The sequence below is a fragment of the Colobus angolensis genome, unplaced genomic scaffold, assembly GCF_000951035.1.
Source record: "Colobus angolensis palliatus isolate OR3802 unplaced genomic scaffold, Cang.pa_1.0 Scaffold532, whole genome shotgun sequence".
Lineage (NCBI taxonomy): Eukaryota > Metazoa > Chordata > Mammalia > Primates > Cercopithecidae > Colobus > Colobus angolensis.
Genome location: NW_012118844.1, coordinates 1,210,931 through 1,230,277, shown reverse-complemented (window position 1 = coordinate 1,230,277; position 19,347 = coordinate 1,210,931). Strand labels below are relative to the sequence as shown.

Genomic DNA, 19,347 nt, shown 5'->3' with positions numbered 1-19,347 from the left:
ACATGAATGCCCCCAACGTATATTTGACCCATACATGAGTCAATATTTCCATGTACTTTTTAGAAATGCATGTTAAATTATGCTGTTACTGTCTATTTTGCTTCTTTTAGATGTAACATGTAACATTAAGAATGGCAGATGCAAGCAGTTTTGTAAAAATACTGCTGATAACAAGGTGGTTTGCTCCTGTACCGAGGGATATCGACTTGCAGAAAACCAGAAGTCTTGTGAACCAGCAGGTCATAATCCAAATAAGATTTTTCAAAGAAAATCTGTATCTGAACCTTCAACATTTTAACAAACCTACATAATTTTAATTCCTACTTGAATCTGCTTCCTTTTGAAATCACAGAAAAGATCAGTAGCTTGAATTAGACCAATTAATTTTCTAGATTGCATCATATTTTAAACTATGTAATCATCTACAACCTGAATTCTTTTCTGTGTCCAATTTGTCCAACTTTTTCTCTAACATTTATATCACAAAGCAATTAATTTGTGTGATTTCTGCATATATATTTGTAATTCAAGTCAAATCAATGTAGTAATACTATATGATAAAATATATACAAATAATTGAGTGATAGGCTTCTAGTACAAGGACGGTAAGTTTGAAGCATGATTCCATCTGGGCTGGCTAGTTTACTCTGAGAAAGTTATTTTTTATTGTTGGGTCTGAAGCTGAGTTTACACACTTGGTGTCAGAATGATTCTGGCAATGAACTGTTTTAAGTTCTGCTAGGCTGGTCAGCACAATCTATATGGCTGTGAACAAAGCAATGTTTCCCAGTCATATCAACCATGCCTCCATTTTAACAGCTGATTAGTGTATACAGAGCATCTCCACTCCATGTTCATATGGCTCTTATCTAAAGATGAAAGCAGTAGACACTTTTATTTTTTGAAAAATTTAGGCTCTTCAGGCTCAATTATATTTGATAAATGAGGGGCTTTTTTTGAAGCAAACTAGATATAATTTCTTTTGCATTTCTAAAGCCTAATATCTTATTAAATTGGTACATTAAATCGTGCACCATTTCTCTGTAACTGGTTCCAGTACCTATCTCAGCACTATACCAGGCAGAGGAAACTAAAGAAAGAACCAGTGCCGAGACCAGCTCGGTCGGGGAGACCCTAACCCAGTGGCACTAGAGGAATTAAAGACACACACACAGAAACAGAGTATGGAGTGGGAAATCAGGGGTCTCACAGCCTTCAGAGCTGCGAGCCCCGAACAGAGATTTACCCGCATATTTATCGACAGCAAGTTGGTCATAAGACTTACTAAAACTATTCCTTATGGGAAATAAAGGGATGGGCCAAAATAAAGGGATGGGTCTGGCTAGTTATCTGCAGCAGAAACATGTCTTTAAGGCACAGATCACTCATGCTATTGTTTGTGGTTTAAGAACACCTTTAAGTAGTTTTCCGCCCTGGCTGGGCCAGGTGTTCCTTGCTGTCATTCTGGTAAACCCACAACCTTCCAGCGTGGGCGTCAAGGCCATCACGAGCATGTCACAGTGCTGCAGAGATTTTGTTTATGGCCAGTTTTGGGGCCAGTTTATGGCCAGATTTGGAGGCCTATTCCCAACAAACCAGAAGGCAGGAATATATATCCTGCAACTAAAATGGAGAATCTCTAAGGCTTACGGGGCCTGCCCACTTGTCCTTCTGCCTGGTTCTTCACATATGCTGTCTCAAAGCTAGTCTACCTTGAGAGGAGCATGAATATGTGTGTGGGTGTGTGTCTGTGTGTGTATTTTAACCTTAAAAACCTAACTTCCAGTATAGACAGATGGCAGGCATAGTAGCTAAACCCTTACAAGCTCTTCTAAGCTATAAAAGAGAAACAGAATTGAGAACCACCTCCAACTATTAAGTGTTATATTTGAATACAGCCTTAGCTTTAGCAGAACAAGTAGGCCAAACTTAAAATAAGCTTTTCTGCCTTTTCAACGATAATGGTCCCTTTTCTGTAGCCATTGTTGATCGTGTACATTTATACATAAGTATTTTGAACTAATTTCCTGGTTTCTCAACCACTTGCTGTCTTCAAGATACTTTGTCGCAGCTGGTTGCTATAGAAATGTCTGTTACAAGGAATGTGGCTTGAAGGAAAGTGAGAAATGAAAATGAAATCTCAAGTGACTTTGTTTGACTACAAATTCCCATTCCGGTAGTCCCCAGTGTATCAATACATTATTTTTCTTCAGAAAATAAGCGAACCCAAGGAAAAATGGTGGGCAAGTCCTGGTGAATATGACTGTGATAACTATATTAGCAATCTCTTTGGCTAATATTTGAAACCCAGGTAATTGAATCACAATGATCTCGCCCCAGAAAATACGTAAAATGCACCTTGGAATCTAGAAGGCATTTTAGTCTGCAAAAGAAACCTTCTTAATAAGCAGCAGAAGTCCCATTTACCAAATTGGAAAGTTAAAGTTACAAAGCATCAATCATCAGACTTCCATTCAGGGATGGCAACTGGGAGTAAGACTTTTTAGTAAAGAAACTAAACAGAAAGTCATTAGACTCTATGAAAGTCTTACCAAATTTGATTCTGGAACACCTATTCTATTTCCATAAAGATGATGAATTCCAGAGCCAAGTGTTCTTTTCATGAAGGATTTGAAAACTGTCCATGAAAATAATGCAATCAACCTTTTAGCTTGAGATTCTATTCACTGATTAGATTTTTTTAAATACTGATAGGCCTGCTTCTCAGAAGTGACAAGGATGGGCCTCAATCTCAATTTTTGTAATACATGTTCCATTTGCCAATGAGAAATATCAGATTACTAATTTTTCTTCTGTTTTTCTAGTGCCATTTCCATGTGGAAGAGTTTCTGTTTCACAAACTTCTAAGTTCACCCGTGCTGAGACTGTTTTTCCTGATGTGGAATATGTAAATTCTACTGAAGCTGAAACCATTTTGGATAACATCACTCAAAGCACCCAATCATTTAATGACTTCACTCGGGTTGTTGGTGGAGAAGATGCCAAACCAGGTCAATTCCCTTGGCAGGTACTTTATACTGATGGTGTGTCAAAACTGGAACTCAGCTGGCAAGACACAGGCCAAGTGGGAGACTGAGATTATTTTACTAGACAGCCCTATTGGTATGTGAGAAGTATTTAGGCAAGTTTCAGCACTAACCAATGTGAGAAAGCCTCCAGAGATGAGCAGCTGGTGAAAGAGAGGCCCAAATCAGCTACTATACAGGTCAGGAAGGATTTGGCATTAAGGAAATGCATAGCATGATTCCAGACAGGCAAATGGTCAACAACATGAAAGTCTGGAAGAAAGGTCACAGGGTACTAGTTCGGCCTCAGCCCTTGCAAAAACTGGTCAGAGTTGGAAAGTCTTTAGGCCAAGAAAAATTGGATTATTTAAAAGGGGATAAAGAAAGGGACTCAAGGAGGAAGGATTAAGGCAAGAACTAGGTTCCAAGAAACGGCATGAGAGAGTGTCTTGGTCTACAGCTATAGTTCTCATGGTAGCATCAGAATCACCTGGGAACATGGAAATGCAAATTCTCCTACCCCACCCTAGACCTACCAAATCAGAATATCTAGGGGGTGGGGCCCAGCAATCTGTGTGCAAACAAGCACTACAGGTGATTTTGATGCACTTTATAGTTTGAAAACTAGGCCAGGTGCAGTGGCTCCTGCCAGTAATCCCAGCAATTTGGGAGACTGAGACGGGAGAATCGCTTAAGCCCAGGAGTTTGAGACCAGCCTGGGCAACATGGCGAAACTCCATCTCTATTAAAAAAAAAAAAAAAAAAGTAAAAATTAGGTAGGTGTGATGACTCCCACCTGTGCTCCCAGCTATTCAGGAGGCTGAGGTGGGAGAATCACCTGATCCTGGAAAGTGAGGCTGCAGTCAATCGTGATCACACCACAGCACTTCAGCCTGGGTGACAGAGTAAGACCCTATCTCAAAAAACACTGGCCCAAAGGAAATGAACTTGTTACAGAAGCCAGGGTTCAAAACACCAAATAATGGACTTGTTGTACCTAGTCCTTCCAGTGTGCTCTGCAGACATTTCTCCAAGTGTGGTCTGCAAACAACCTACATATGTAGAATTACCTATGCACATTTTTCATTTAACAACCACGAGCTACATTTGTAGCAAAATCTGGGCTGTAACTTAGCCTACAGCTAAAGCCTAAGAGATTCCATCTGTGAGAAGGAATAATCCACCTCTTTGGCCCCCCTCCCTAGGCAGGAAGCCAGGATGGTCCTTATATAAAGTTGTGCTGTCCAATAGGTAACCACTAGCCACATATGGCTATTTAAATTTAAATTAACTACAATTAAGTGAAATTAAAAATTCAGTTCCTCAATTGCACCTGCCAAATTTTAAGTGCACAACAGCCACATGCGGCTACTAACTACTGTATTGCAGAGTGCAAGTGGAGATAGAACATGGTATTACTGCGGAAATTTCTATTGGATAGCACTTATAATAGTTTAGTCTAACTTAAAACTCCCTAGTTGCCACAGTCATGATTTGGTAGTAATTTCACGGATTTCTCTACTGAGGTTTGAATCTCTGCCATTAGAGACTGATAACTTTAAAGACTGCAATGATCAAACTGGTAACAATTTAAGCCAGAATCAGGTAAATGTCCTCAGTTTTAACAGCACTGGAATTTTTCTGGGACTAGCTGTGTATCTATCCAGGATTCTTGAGAATGCCTGCCATTTTCCAACATAATGGATGTAAGGTATTACACATATACCTGGGGATGGGGCAGTAGGTATAATTGCACAAGTATTGTGGAGAATGGTATCAAAGAGTGGCAGAACATCACAAGCAAGGTTTTCCCTTTCTTTTACCTTTGCTTTTTAAAAAGACAATATTTGCTGGACTGATCTTATAGCCCATACATGGGACACTGTACGTTCCTTTTTACCTCCTGTTTCTACTTAAATGCATCCTATGAGGGCTGCTTCCCGTACCCACCATAACCCCTTCCTTCACTCATCCATATCTTTGCTCTTCTTCACAATTCTGTAATATTGACCTTCTTTATGAACCTTTTCTGGAACAATCCCTCGAGTGCAAGCACTCTTATTATGCCTTCTATGTATTTAATATCCATGTATCTAATTCTCTATAATTTTGTCATTTGCGTTCTCATGTGTTTTCATTCATTATGTGTCCAACTTCCATGGATAACATGGTTACAAAAAAAGATCCTACTTTATGACAATTATCTTCCTTGGCTTTGTGGGACATAGAACAGTGCTTACAGTGGAGGACCCAAGAACCCCGGAAAATATATTAGCTAAGAAGATAACTTCCGTTTTTAAAAGTCCAAGATTTAAAAAAAAAAAAAAAAGAATGTATGCTTTGTGAGTTTAGCATTGTCTCCTTGTCATTCCAGAAATGAAATGGCAAATACATTTAAATCAGAACTAAAAAGGGGAACAGGGTATAAAGGCTCAGTTTAGTCACACAATTTCTCTTTCTCACCCACCCTCTTTAAACCAGATGTTTGCCAATGTGTTAACAATGCAGATCTTTCCTGAAAGAAAGTTTAGTAACTCAAGCAGACACTTTATTTTCTTTTCAAGCAGAAAAGACTATGAGATGGTGGTTGTGGTTGTTCTGGGAGGGAGAAGATATAAATGATACACATCATTTCAAATCATGTCATGACCTTCTCACTGCACACTTATAGTTATTGTACCTGTTGTCTTTTTGCTCTCAAGCCTAGCTAAGATCATTTGGAATGTTCAAGATCACTCATACATGCATGTGCACACATGCACGTGCACATATGTTCACTCCCTATTTCATCCATATGAACTAAGATTACTGACCTGGACAGATTGAAAGCACTAACTTTTATTCTTTTCCAAAGGCAAGAAGCTGAGCTACTTTCCAGAATAGTTGTGAAAGACTCCGTCATACTTCTGCATTGCTTCCTCCACACCACCTCCATCTAGTTCCTTATGAAAGGTTACTGGTTTTCAAAAATACGAGATAAATTGAGTGTATAAAAGTCATTGCTAGACAAAATGAAACAAACCAGAATCTCTCCTCATTTGTGGATGGGCCAGCTCCACCATGTCATGGTTAATCTGCAGGAGGAAATACTAGATTTGATTGCAGATCAGACTGCAGCAAACCTGCTGTGACTAAGGCATCAAGAGAAAGCAAGCAACAGCTGGGGCTTCAGTGGTGAAAACATTATATACCTAGCTTTGAAATATGAAATACTATTTAGCAGTGTCACCTAGAAAAGAGTGTTTCAAAATGCTCAGGCTTCATAAGAACCTTTCTCTTCAGAGTGGTTTCTTTTATCTTTCAAATTAGCCAGGGTGAGAAATAAAGTGATCACTTGGTGAAGAAATCTCACAAAGAAGAACAGAGAGAGTTCACTTTCATCTTGAGTAAAGAACAGATTGAACAAACTAGAAATGTTTAGTCTGTTAAAGAAAAGGTGTAGGTGAGCTGTTTGCAAGAGCCACAAGGGAAAGGGGAAGACAACTTCTTTGTGGACTTAAGGGTGAAAGCTGCAAGCGGGCAGGAAGATTCTGACCTCCATTAAGAAAGCCCTTCCCAACCAACCACCACTGGGTTGGTTGCGTAGGTTGGGCAGCGTTAGGAGCAAATGTTGATTGAACAAATGTTTGTCGGAATTGTTGACTTAAAGAGCTGTTCTGTCACTGGGGACAGCAGCGGCTGGATAGCCCCATTCAGGGAGAGGACATTTGTTCACCTGGCGAGAGATCAGAGCAGGCTAAGGGACCGCTGGGATCCTGTCCGGCTTTGAGACCCTACAGAGCCATGTTCACCTAGCACGTATCCCGTCTGCGGTCGCGCTCCTTTCTTACCTTATTCCAGGGCTTTCTCTTTTTTTTTTTTTTTTTGAGACGGAGTCTCGCTCTGTCGCCGGGGCTGGAGTGCAGTGGCCGGATCTCAGCTCACTGCAAGCTCCGCCTCCCGGGTTCCCGCCATTCTCCTGCCTCAGCCTCCCGAGTAGCTGGGACTACAGGCTCCCGCCACCTCGCCCGGCTAGTTTTTTGTATTTTTTTTAGTAGAGACGGGGTTTCACCGTGTTAGCCAGGATGGTCTTGGCCTCCCAAAGTGCTGGGATTACAGGCTTCCAGGGCTTTCACCTCAGCTTGCCAGGCTGGAGCCAAGGGCCAACGCAGCCGCGCCTTGCTCGCGACGGTAGCTTCCCAGGAGCCCCCTATGGTTCCGGAACGGCGCTGCCGGCCCCACTCTCTTTGCTACCTCCTAAAGCCAAAGGCACTGGCGGGCCGGGCCGGCTTCTAAAGTCGCGCGAGGCTAGAAGGTCTAAGATAGGAACGGCGTGAGGCCAATGGAAGGAGGTACTTCAGTTTCCCTCCAGATGCCCAGCGATGGGCTCAGAGCTCCTTGAGAACTCGGGAAAGGAAGCAGGGTCTCTGAAGAAATACTTCAGGAGTAGAAAGAGGAAGCCAGAGGGTTAAATGCACTACACAGGAACAGAAATGAGTTTTTCTTAGAGTAAGTATATGTCTAGAGGTGTAGTAAGCTAAAACAAGTCTTGAATTACATACCGCTACATAGGGAAGAAATGAAAGCCTTTGAACATTAGTGAAAAAAGGGAAACTGTAACGCCTGTATTACTAGATAGCTTTCATCAACAACTCAAAAGCGAGAGATTTGAAGAAGCAACAAAGCTTTAATTTGGTTTGGATCCCATGGCCATGACCCTGCCAGCCGACAATTCTAGGCATGCGCAAACCGGCCCCAAAAATTCCTCCCACATTTCCAAAGAACTATTTGGCCCTTTATGTGAAGTACCTGGTTTTTCCATTTTCTGTTTTACCATAGGCCTCAGTTCGGTGTGTGGCATATATTCTTCAAATATTTAACAATTTGAAGATCATTCTATCAGATTTAAAAAAAAAGAATACAATGGAAGCCAAGTGATTAAGCTTTCCTTATGCTCATATTAAGTTGTAGCATATGCATTTACCGATGGTTAACCGTATTAACCTACAGAAAATGTCCAGGGAAACGGTCTATTTCTTATTCTATTTTTGACCTAAAAAAAAATCTTTGAAATGTCTTAACAGTTTCCCCGTCTCCACTTCCCTCAGCTTTGATCTGAAGCTACCCTTAAAGGTACCCTGTACAGCTCTTACCCTGTACAGCTAGCTACAGAGATTCAATCCTTTCTGTTCGATTAGGACACATCCCAGTGGCAGATAGCATGCAAAGTTATTATATGTATGAACCAGAACTTGTTTTTCCTTAGGGGCCAGGATGTTGCACTAAGGTCTTAAGACTATAGCAATATGTTCACTTGAAAAAGGTAGCCCTCTATTATTCCTATCTCAGATGATAAAAATGCAATTAAGAGAAATAAGAACATGACATATGTAACCTCACCTGACTCTACAAAGCTAGTCTGGACAGACATTTAAACAATTATCCTCTAAGATTATTTGATGAAATGCACTTCAATGACTAGTTAACCATTAAAAACCAAAGTGAGCGTCCCATCTGTTCCCAGCCAATGACCTAGAGCAAAGGACTAGGCAAACCACATCCATGGGCATAGCAAGCTGTATATCACAAATGAATTTGCTTTGTATATGAGTGAGAGCAAACACTCTTTATTGTAAAGCTTGGGTGGGTAGGTAGGGAGAATAATGGTTTTACTGAAATCACAGGTTACAATGGAGTTAAAGGTCAGGAAGAGAACAAAAGGGTAAGAGCTGTTGTTCTGGGCTGGCATCGTCGATGAAGAGCACAAATTCAGATGTGAATGTATATTTTGTAGAAGCACGTGTGTGGTTGCTCTGTGTATATATGTGTGTCTGAAAGAGGGAAAACAGGCTCCCATTAGACTATGACTAACAAAAATGTTTGACAGATTATAACTCAGATGCCTTACTCAGAGCATATGCCTTCCCATTTTCCCCATTATTCCCCAAAATGATGTCTTAAAAAGTTCTTAAAAAGAACTTTTCCTTGACCGAGCAGACATCTCATACCCCAAATAGCTAATATTTTGATAGCTATGATCCTGAATGACCAAACATTCCAAAACCAAGTAGTTTGTAATATCTTTAAATGCAAATATATTTTAGGCCTTTTCCTTGGCAAGGATGTTTGGTCAGGGGTTGGCAAAAATAATGCTCTTCAGACTTAAAAGAACACAACCGTATTTCTTAGCCATCCATCCACCAGAAAGTGGTAGAAGCTCCAGGAAACAAGTCTCTGTCAGGAGTCAGACTAGCTACATCATAATCTCTCTGCCCAGGGGCTGTGGATGTCATTCATCCTGGCCTAACTAGCCTACTGGGCTGAGAGATGTTCAATTTCCCCACTAATACACTAGCCAGAGGAGAAGCACCGTGATATCATTGCATGTTAATTCTTAATTCCAATTGCTTAAACAGATATGTTCAGTTGTAACTATCATGACCAGTATATAACAGTGTTGGCCAAGTTTTATTGATGCTGAAAATCAATTGGAGTTACAGCCAGACACATGGTCTTATGACTGGCGTACTTACACAGGGCTTTGCACTCAGACAGATCATGCATCTGGGGTTTACTGCTTTGCATTTTTGTTTTGTAACTGAAGTCTGATGAGCCAGCCAGAGCATGGGCTACCTAGGGACCTGAAACCCTGCAACCCCACCTCCCAGGGTGGTTTCTCGACCCCCCACTCCGCTACCACCTGGTGCCTTAGCCAGCCCTGGCTCTCCCTCCGAACACCTGCCCAATGACCACTGCCACCCCATGGTGCCCAGATATACTCTCCCTCCTCATCCCTACCCAGATACCACTGCCACTCCTCTCCCCCCGGTGGGGACATGGGCATAGGTGCAGGGAGAGTTAAGGTTGGTCAGGTGCACATGCCCTATGCTGTCTTGGAAGGTTGCTTGGCCATGTGGCATCTCTGGACCAAGAATGTGCCACAGCACATTTGGAGGGTGAAAGGTGGGGGCACACCCCTTGTCCACCTCCATTTCAGGCATGGAACACATCCTGTCATGAAAGTTGAGTCCCTTGGGAATCACGTCTCCACCTTGATTGGCACAGTAGGCCAGTGACAAGGGAAGATTAACACACCCTCCCCTGCTGGGGCCCAGCATCCTGTGGCTGGCAGGCAGGGGATCCTAAGGACATGTAGGTGTTAAATTGTAGGGTGCACTTCCTGGACACCTTTGAGGGTCTGCACTGCCCCAGCAAATATCCCCATGCTAGAGGGAGCAAACTATTAAATGGCGAATTTAAAAAATGTAACATGATGGGTTGCAAAAGAGACTACAGAGGAAAGAAAAAAGTTTTGTATTTTAGTATCTTCAATGGCACCTTTCTTCCTAGCTTTTGAACAAGGAGCGCCACATTTTTATTTCTCACTGAGCCCCACAAAGTATGTAGCCATTCCTGTTTGGAGTGAGGACTTTTAAAACATAAAGATTATCAAGTCTTGGAAATTCTGATTCAGTAGATATATAACAGGTCTCAAACTTAATTATGTAAAGAATATTCTGGAGAGCTTCATTTTACCCAGCCCCACCCACCAAATATTCTGGTAAATTAAGCTTGGATTAGCCCCCAGATCTGCATTTTATAAGGATGATCTTATAAGGACGATTAGCCCCCAGATGATCCTACTGCAACTGGTCCACAGACCATGCCGTGACTGAAATTGAGTGCTTAGGAGCACAAATTCTGGAGCCAGGCAGACTTGAGTTTGCTTCCTAGCTTTACCAATTGACCTCAGGGGAGTTAGCATTTCTCTCTAAACTTTAGTTCATGCATCTATAAATAAATATATTAATATCACATCATAAGGATATTATGTTGTATTAAATGTCTATAAACCCCACAATGATTAGCCCAAAGTAAACCCTCAAATAAATGTTCAAAAAAATTCGGAAAATTGTTAAGTCTGGATTGTATGCACACTGATGTTTGTTATATTATGTAGTTTTTTTCTGTATTTTTCAACATTTCAGAATAAAAAGCAACAGCTAGGAGAAGAGGGAGATGGCCAGGCGCAGTGGCTCATGCCTCCTAGCACTTTGGGAGGCCAAGGCGGGAGAATCACGAGGTGAAGAGATCAAGACCATCCTGGCCAACATGGTGAAACCCCGTCTCTACTAAAAATACAAAAATTAACTGGGCATGGTGGCATGCACCTGTAGTCCCAGCTACTCAGGAGACTGAGGCAGGAGAATTGCTTGAACCTGGGAGGCGGAGGTTGCAGTGAGCTGAGATCTCATCACTGCACTCCAGCCTGGTGACAGAGCGAGACTCCGTCTAAAAAAAAATAAATAAATAAAAAAAGAGAGAGAGAGAGCCAGAGTATGAAAAAGGAAGTCAGAGCCTTTTAATGACTCAGCCCTTAGGTCTCCAGGTAGGAGGCTAGTGCTTCAGTGTCCAGGACACAGTAGGCGTTCCGTAAATTAAATTCAGGACAAAAAGAACATGCCCCAAGGACCATCTGATACCCACTTAAAGTGATGGACCACCTCCTTTCCCTTGTTTATGAATGGGTTTATGCCTAAGACTGCGTGCACTTTAATACAAGGGCAGTCGTTCAGAACTAGTCAGCGCCTGAAAAGGATTTACCAAATGTTGAGTGTGCCCTCTAGTGTTCACACTTCCCAGCTTTCTTCCTGTGAAGGTGGATCAAGGCACTTGCTCACAACTGGAACTGAAATCCTCCAAGTCGATCTAGACATTGAGATGGAGAAAATATTCATTGTCCACTGTAATTATGCAACGAATATCCAGTTGAAATAATGGACTGGCCTCTTATCTAACAATACCCAGGCTCAATGCGTCACTCCTTTGTCCGCTTTGCCCAAAATTCAACCACAGCTAAGTTGATATTTTAGGACAAAGGCAGCTTACCATCCAGCCAGAGGGGAGTAGAGTATGGTTAAGAGAGAGTGGAAAGAATGAATGAGCCCTGCTATTCCTCACTGCCTGCATGGCTATAAGCACAGTCCTTATGGAGGCCTTAGGTCTTGTTTCATAATATTCCAGTTTGGAAAGGGTTTGAAAAGACCTCCTAGAAAAATCAGTAGTTTTTCTTTTTCAAGTAACATGTAGCAAAAAAATTTCATCATGTAGGCACGGGGAACACTCTAATAACTATTAATCTCAAGGAGTCAAGTCAGTGTGTTTCCTACTGTACCTGCTGTATCCCCATGAAGCAAATTTCGCCATCAGAGAAACTGACTCATGGGGAAAAAAAAAATCCAAGAACCTCAAATCACCAAAAGAAGCCATTCCTCAGAGTTGCCTCAGCTTAAGCTTCCTTGTCTCTCACTGTGTGTTGCTTTCAATGCAGTTACATAAATGGCTTCTTTGTTTATGTACCAGAAACACTAATTCATCTGCAAAGCTCACATTTCCAGAAACTCCATTTCTGCCAGCACCTAGAAGCCAATATTTTGCCTATTCCTGTAACCAGCACGCATATTTATTATTTTCTAGATCAAATATATTATGCAGTAAGCGTCTTCATTTTGTTTTCACAGGTCGTTTTGAATGGTAAAGTTGATGCATTCTGTGGAGGCTCTATCGTTAATGAAAAATGGGTTGTAACTGCTGCCCACTGTGTTGAAACGGGTGCTAAAATTACAGTTGTCGCAGGTAAATAAAGAATAATAATCTGCAGCACCACTAGCTCTTTAATATGATTTGTACGCCATATTTTACTGAGGTCTAATAAAATTGTTGCTGAACAAATTGGGCTAAAGGCAGAAGGGTCATAATTTCAGAACCCAACTTGCACCATTCTCCAACCCTCCATAGTTCTTTTGATGTACCCATATTATCACTCATTTCAGTGAGGTACAATTAGTTCTTGATGTAGTCATTTCCCTACCAGAAAGTCTTCCCAAAAACCAGTGTCATGTCACTGATCCTTTTATCTCTGGTGCTTGGCACAACCTGTAGCAGGTTCTTAGAAAACAAACATTTGAATTAATGGCCAAATGAATTTGTGCTCAAAAAAGGGGTCAGAATACTTGAAATTTGGGAAATCTAGGATAATGCATGACTAGTGGTTTCATTATCATCCATGAAAAGCTTATAACAGCATGAGTGAACAGAACCATCTCTGCGATAGTCCTGAATGGCTTTTTGGTCTGAAAAATATGCATTGGCTCTCATTACATTTAACCAAAATTATCACAATATAAGAATGAGATCTTTGACATTGCCAATTAGGTCAGTGATCCCGAGTAGACACTTAGAAAATCTGTGTATGTGAAATACTGTTTGTGACTTGAAATGAAATTTATTGTTAACAGGTGAACATAACATTGAGGAGACAGAACATACAGAGCAAAAGCGAAATGTGATTCGAATTATTCCTCATCACAACTACAATGCAACTATTAATAAGTACAACCATGACATTGCTCTTCTGGAACTGGATGAACCCTTAGTGCTAAACAGCTATGTTACACCTATTTGCATTGCTGACAAGGAATACACGAACATCTTCCTCAAATTTGGATCTGGCTATGTGAGTGGCTGGGGAAGAGTCTTCAACAAAGGAAGATCAGCTTCAATTCTTCAGTACCTTAGAGTTCCACTTGTTGACCGAGCCACATGTCTTCGATCTACAAAGTTCACCATCTATAACAACATGTTCTGTGCTGGCTTCCATGAAGGAGGTAGAGATTCATGTCAAGGAGATAGTGGGGGACCCCATGTTACTGAAGTGGAAGGGACCAGTTTCTTAACTGGAATTATTAGCTGGGGTGAAGAGTGTGCAATGAAAGGCAAATATGGAATATATACCAAGGTATCCCGGTATGTCAACTGGATTAAGGAAAAAACAAAGCTCACTTAATGAAAGATGGATTTCCGATGTTAATTGATTGGCACTGAAAATTAACAGGGCCTCTCACTAATCACTTTCCCATCTCATTATATTTGAATATATACATTCTATAATTATTGCTTTTTCTCTTTACAGGGAGAATTTCATGTTTTACCTGAGCAAATTGATTAGAAAATGGAATCACTAGAGGAATATAATGTGCTAGGAAATTATAGCCATTTCTAAGGGCCCAGCCCTTGACAAAATTGTGAAGTGAAATTCTCCACTCTGTCCATCAGATACTATGGTTCTCCTCTATGGCAACTAACTCATCTGATTTTCCCTCCTTAGCAGCATTCCTTCTTCCCAATCTTCTTTGCTTCTCCAACCAAAACATCAATGTTTATTAGTTCTGTATACAGTACAGGATCTTTGGTCTACTCTATCACAAGACCAGTACCACACTCATGAAGAAAGAACACAGGAGTAGCTGAGAGGCTAAAACTCATCAAAAACACTACTCCTTTTCCTCTATCCTATTCCTGAATCTTTTACCTTTTCCAAATCCCAATCCCCAAATCAGTTTTTATCTTTCTTACTCCCTCTCTCCCTTTTACTCTCCACAGTCATTAAAGGAGAGATGGGGAGCATCATTCTGTTATACATCTGTACACAGTTATACATGTCTATCAAACCCAGACTTGCTTTCATAGTGGAGACTTGCTTTTCAGAACATAGGGATGAAGCAACGTGCCTGAAAATTTTGGGGGGAAAATTTCTTTCAGAGTTATTTTATATATATATACACACACACACACACACATACACATATATATATATACACACACACACATATATATAGTGTGTGTATACACACACACACACATAATGGAAGCAGTAAGTCATTCTAAGAGCTTGTATGGTTATGGAGGTCTGACTAAAAAAGCTGACATTGACCCAGATATATTGTACTCTTTCTAAAAATTAATAATAATAATGCTAACAGAAAGAAGAGAACAGCTCATTTGCAATCTACAACTAGTAGAGACTTTGAGGAAGAATTCAACAGTGTGTCTTCAGCAGTGTTCAGAGTCAAGAAAGAAGTTGAAGTTGCCTAGACCAGAGGACATAAGTATCATGTCTCCTTTAACTAGCATGCCCCTGACGTGGAGAAGGGTGCAGCAGGCTCAAAGACATGTCATTCCAATCAGCCAACTAAGTTGTCCTTTTCTGGTTTCGTGTTCACCGTGGAACATTTTGATTATAGTTAATCCTTCTATCTTGAATGTTCTAGAGAGTTGCTGACCAACAGACATATGTTTCCCTTCGTGAATTAATAAACTGCTGTTCTGGTTCATACCTTGGCTTTTTGTGAATCCCATTGATGTGATTCAGCCATCCTGTATTTGATGATGCATGGGACTACTGACAAAATCACTTCGACCCCGCCAAGCTGCTGCCTTCTCTTGCCCCCACCTCACCCCCAGCCAGGCCTCACTCTTGCTAATTCCTTTAGTTCTTTTAGTCAATATATTTTTGTCTTCACATATAAGTATAAATAAACATATTTTTAAATTTCTTGGCTCGGTCCAGTGGCTCATGCCTATAATCCCAGCACTTTGGAAGGCCGAGGTGGGTGGATCACCTGAGGTCAGGAGTTTCAGGCCAGCCTGGCCAACATGGTGAAAGCCTGTATCTACTAAAAATAGAACAATTAGCTGGGCGTGGTAATGTGTGCCTGTAATCCCAGCTACTGAGGAGGCCAAGGCAGGAGAATCACTTGAGCCTGGGGAGCGGGGGCTGGGGGAGGTTGCAGTGAGCCGAGATCGCACCAGTGCACTCCATCCTGGGTGACAGAGTGAGATTCTGTCTGTCTCAGAAAGAAAATAAATTAATTAATTAAATAAATAAATACATTTCTTGAGGCGTTTCTTGTTAAATTATTCATGGAGAGGTATCCCAAACACTACATTCAACAAAACACTCTGAAAAATGTTTTCAAATGCAATATAACACAGCAGAGATTTGATGCTCTGTTATCCAGCTTTCATATAAGGCAGTGTGAGCTGTGTTCCAGAGAGGAAAGTGGTCTGAATCCACCTGAGACAGAATTGGGTCTAACTAGCTGTGAGTATGGCCTTCAATAAATCACTCTCCATTTGGGAATTTGATTTCTCCACTTGTATAATGAAAGAGTTTGACAGGATGCTCTCCAAAATCCCTTGCAATTTTGTTGGTCTGTGATTTTATGTTTTTATTTTTATGCCTTCATTCAACAAATATTCAAGGAGTAATTGTTGTGTGCCAAATACCAACAGTGTTCATTAAATTGCAATTCAGATTTTATATGTATAGTTAAATAATGTATAATGTATATACATTACTTTGTGAGTGCCTGTTACACTACTAGACAGTAGTTGCTCAATAATTGTTAGCTGAATCCGAATTCATGTTTATCCCAGATTAGCAATCAGTCTTGTCTTGAGTATCATGAAAGAAGGCCATACTTAAATAAGAATAATGCCTGGGGTTTAGATTTTATGAAGAAATGAAAGGAAATTGGTTCTGCTTTTGTTGACTGAGGAAGGGGGAGAGAGAAGAGACACTATAATTGTCTGCCTCAGATTTAAGGATGATGCTAATTCATGCATTAAACATGTTGCTTCAAATTTGAATAACCAAAGGTCTGTAGCCTCAGCACTTCAAAATTGGTAAAAGTAAGATGCTCTGGCCTTGTTTCCATAGAGACCACCCCTTACAAAGGCACCAATGGGAAACTGGCCTCAGGACTCCTGTGATTAGTCTTCTCTGTGGCAGAGAAAGGAGCTCCTGGACCCATAAATCGCTAAGCCACAGTTCTTTTTGTCATGGGCTCAAAAATGATTGAATTCATCATGAGCCACCTGTGGCATGTTGCCACCACTAAACATGTGGGGCCTGTAAGCTCACTAAGAGCCAGTGTCCTCAGAGACAGCCCTGACTGGATTCTACCTAGGGCATTTGCAATTGCCATATAAGAATCATTAGTGCTTTCAAAATCACTGTAGCTACTTTGCCTACATAGACTAAAACATGCTGCCATCATATTGGAAGTGACAGATTAAAATAGAGCTCTTACCAAGTGAAGGAAAGTGTGCTAAGATAGTGCAGTCATTTTAACTTTCTGTTTCAGTATGATTGTTTTTAGTTCTTTTGAATATTTAGTTGTTTTATAGTGACAGGAACGAAGTACTGTCCAATTTTCTCTGCCAAGGAAAAAAGAAAAGGTGTTCTTCCTTACTTAACTGAACCAAAACAGACTAGTTTACAAAATTGCCTAATTATAATTGCTACACACGTTCCAAATGCTTACAGTCTAATCCAAGAATGTCAGAGCTGCAAGGGCCCTTAAACACTGTCTAATCCACTCCACTTATTTAGCAGATGAGGAGATTGAGACCAACATAAGGCCAGGCCCAAGATAACACAATGACAGCCAGGACTAGAGCTCAAGTCTCCCACCCTGCACTTTGAAATAATAATGCTTTCAACTGGGGTACATACTCTACTGTCTATATTTTTAGGGCAGCTGGGGCATTCTGCATTGGTGGTAATCCTCTCAACAATCCTGGGACTGAAAACTGCCTGGAATTCTTACTATCAATTCTCTAATTGACCAAAAGATGACAAAATCAAGGAAACCAATAGGTAGCTTGGAAAGCAGAGTGGCAGTCAGATAACAAACTGGAGCTTCAACCCCTGGCTCATAGCAGGTACTCAATAAATACATGTAGAATGAACGTGTGGTGCTGGTGTCTGGTGTTTAGCCCAGCTGTGAGCACTGGGCTTTCCAGATGTGACATTTGACTACTATAACACATTCAACAGTGTCATCTGGCACACAGTCATTCCAGCAACAATTCAACTTTATTCACTGCAACTGTGCTGGGGAAGACGTGTGCACATGGAGACAGCAGGTTACTCCAGAAGCTGTTGTTTGAGGGTTGAAGGCAGGCTTCAAAGGCCCACCGAAGGTGAGAGTCTAACAATGCATTGCACCTGCGGATGATTGTGACCCAGACTACAGCTGCTGAAAGGCCCGTCTGAGTAAAGCAATCAGGAATCAGAGCTCTTTTTGAATCTGAGGCTTATGCCATCTAAAAAATCTCAGGGTTAAAGCCATAAAAATCAACATGTTCTGTAAACTATGGAAACTATTGAAAGAATCACAGCAGGCAAAGGACTGTGGGACCCCTGCTCTTTTCAATCAATCCAGGCCCACAAATCACTTTCCTCATTTTTTCCTATAGTAGTTTCGAGGCAAATCTTTTTCATCCTGACTTTGGGGCTATGGACTGCCTTGAGATTTCTGAGTTAATCTTGACTTCTGATATAGGTATCAAAAGGGAAGAAGAGCAGACAGATCTTTTCTTGCATATGTAGACAAAGAGGCAAAGACTTCTGGAAGAAGGCAGAGACATTTTCTCCATGCCTTCTCAGAATTATTTCAAACTCCTGGCCAGGTCATAGGAGAGCTATCCTTCTATTCTCTTGGTTAAGAGAAAGCTGGAAATAGAAACAGGAATATTCCAGGCCAGGCACGATGGCTCACACCTGTAATCCCAATACTGGGAGGCCGAGGCGGGCAGATCACTTGAGGTCAGAAGTTTAAGATTAGCCTGGCCAACATGGTGAAACCCATCTTAAAATACAAAAATCAGCCAGGCGTGGTGGTGCATGCTTGTAATCTCAGCTACTCAGGAGGCTGAGGCACAAGAATCACTTGAACCCGGGAGGTAGAGGTTGCAGTGAGCCAAGATCGTGCCACTGCACTCATATCTGGGTGACAGTGAGAAAGAAAGAGAGAAAAGAAAGAAAGAAGGAAAGAAAGAAAGAAGAAGGAGGAGGAGGAAGGGAGGAAGGAAGGAAGGACACTAATGATTCCGAAGACTTGCCTTCAGTTGCTTCATTGTAATGTTAAATATGAGATCCTAATTTATAAAAATTTACCAACATAGTAAATTTCCCTGATACCATCACTCTTAAACCTTTAGAAATGCTACAGTATCTAGCTTCTCTAGATCAATAACCACAAAGAGGCTTAAGTGCTGACCTCATAAAGAGTTCCCATGATTTACACATTACGTGCTTTCGTGAATATCTATATATAAAAGCCTATTTTCCTCTTGGACTGTATTACAAAAATAAGTATACATTTTCATAAGATTCAAACCCAGTTCTAAATGTAAGACGCTGACTTAAGAATGTAGCAATGTATGAATGAAAAGGAAGGAAAAAAGCCATTACTAACCACAACTCTGTGCAAAACTCCCCGTCATCTAACGTAGGAATAAGATATTTATCTTGGCTTATCTAGAAGATAGCTGAAGAGGAAGAGCTCCAGCCTCCAGCTCCCAGCGTGAGTGACACAGAAGACGGGTGATTTCTGCGTTTTCAACTGAAGTACCGGGTTCATCTCACTGGGTGGTGTCGGACAGTTGGCGCTGGTCCGCGGGTGCAGCCCGACCAGCCAGAGCTGAAGCAGAG

The 19,347-nt window shown here is 41.2% G+C and overlaps 1 protein-coding gene across 2 annotated transcripts in view; it reads left to right on the top strand.

The window, feature by feature from the left end:
- F9 (coagulation factor IX) overlaps positions 1-14,512 on the top strand; it is a 32,336-nt gene extending 17,824 nt beyond the window's left edge. Inside the window, exons 5-8 of one of the 2 annotated variants that reach the window (XM_011961040.1) lie at positions 111-239; positions 2,826-3,028; positions 12,527-12,641; positions 13,304-14,512. In XM_011961040.1, the coding sequence (XP_011816430.1) occupies positions 111-239; positions 2,826-3,028; positions 12,527-12,641; positions 13,304-13,851 (995 nt within the window). In that variant the 3' untranslated portion in view covers positions 13,852-14,512. The remainder of the gene's footprint in view (positions 1-110; positions 240-2,825; positions 3,029-12,526; positions 12,642-13,303) is intronic. The other variant, XM_011961041.1, reaches the window with a different exon arrangement.
- Positions 14,513-19,347: the final 4,835 nt, after the last annotated feature.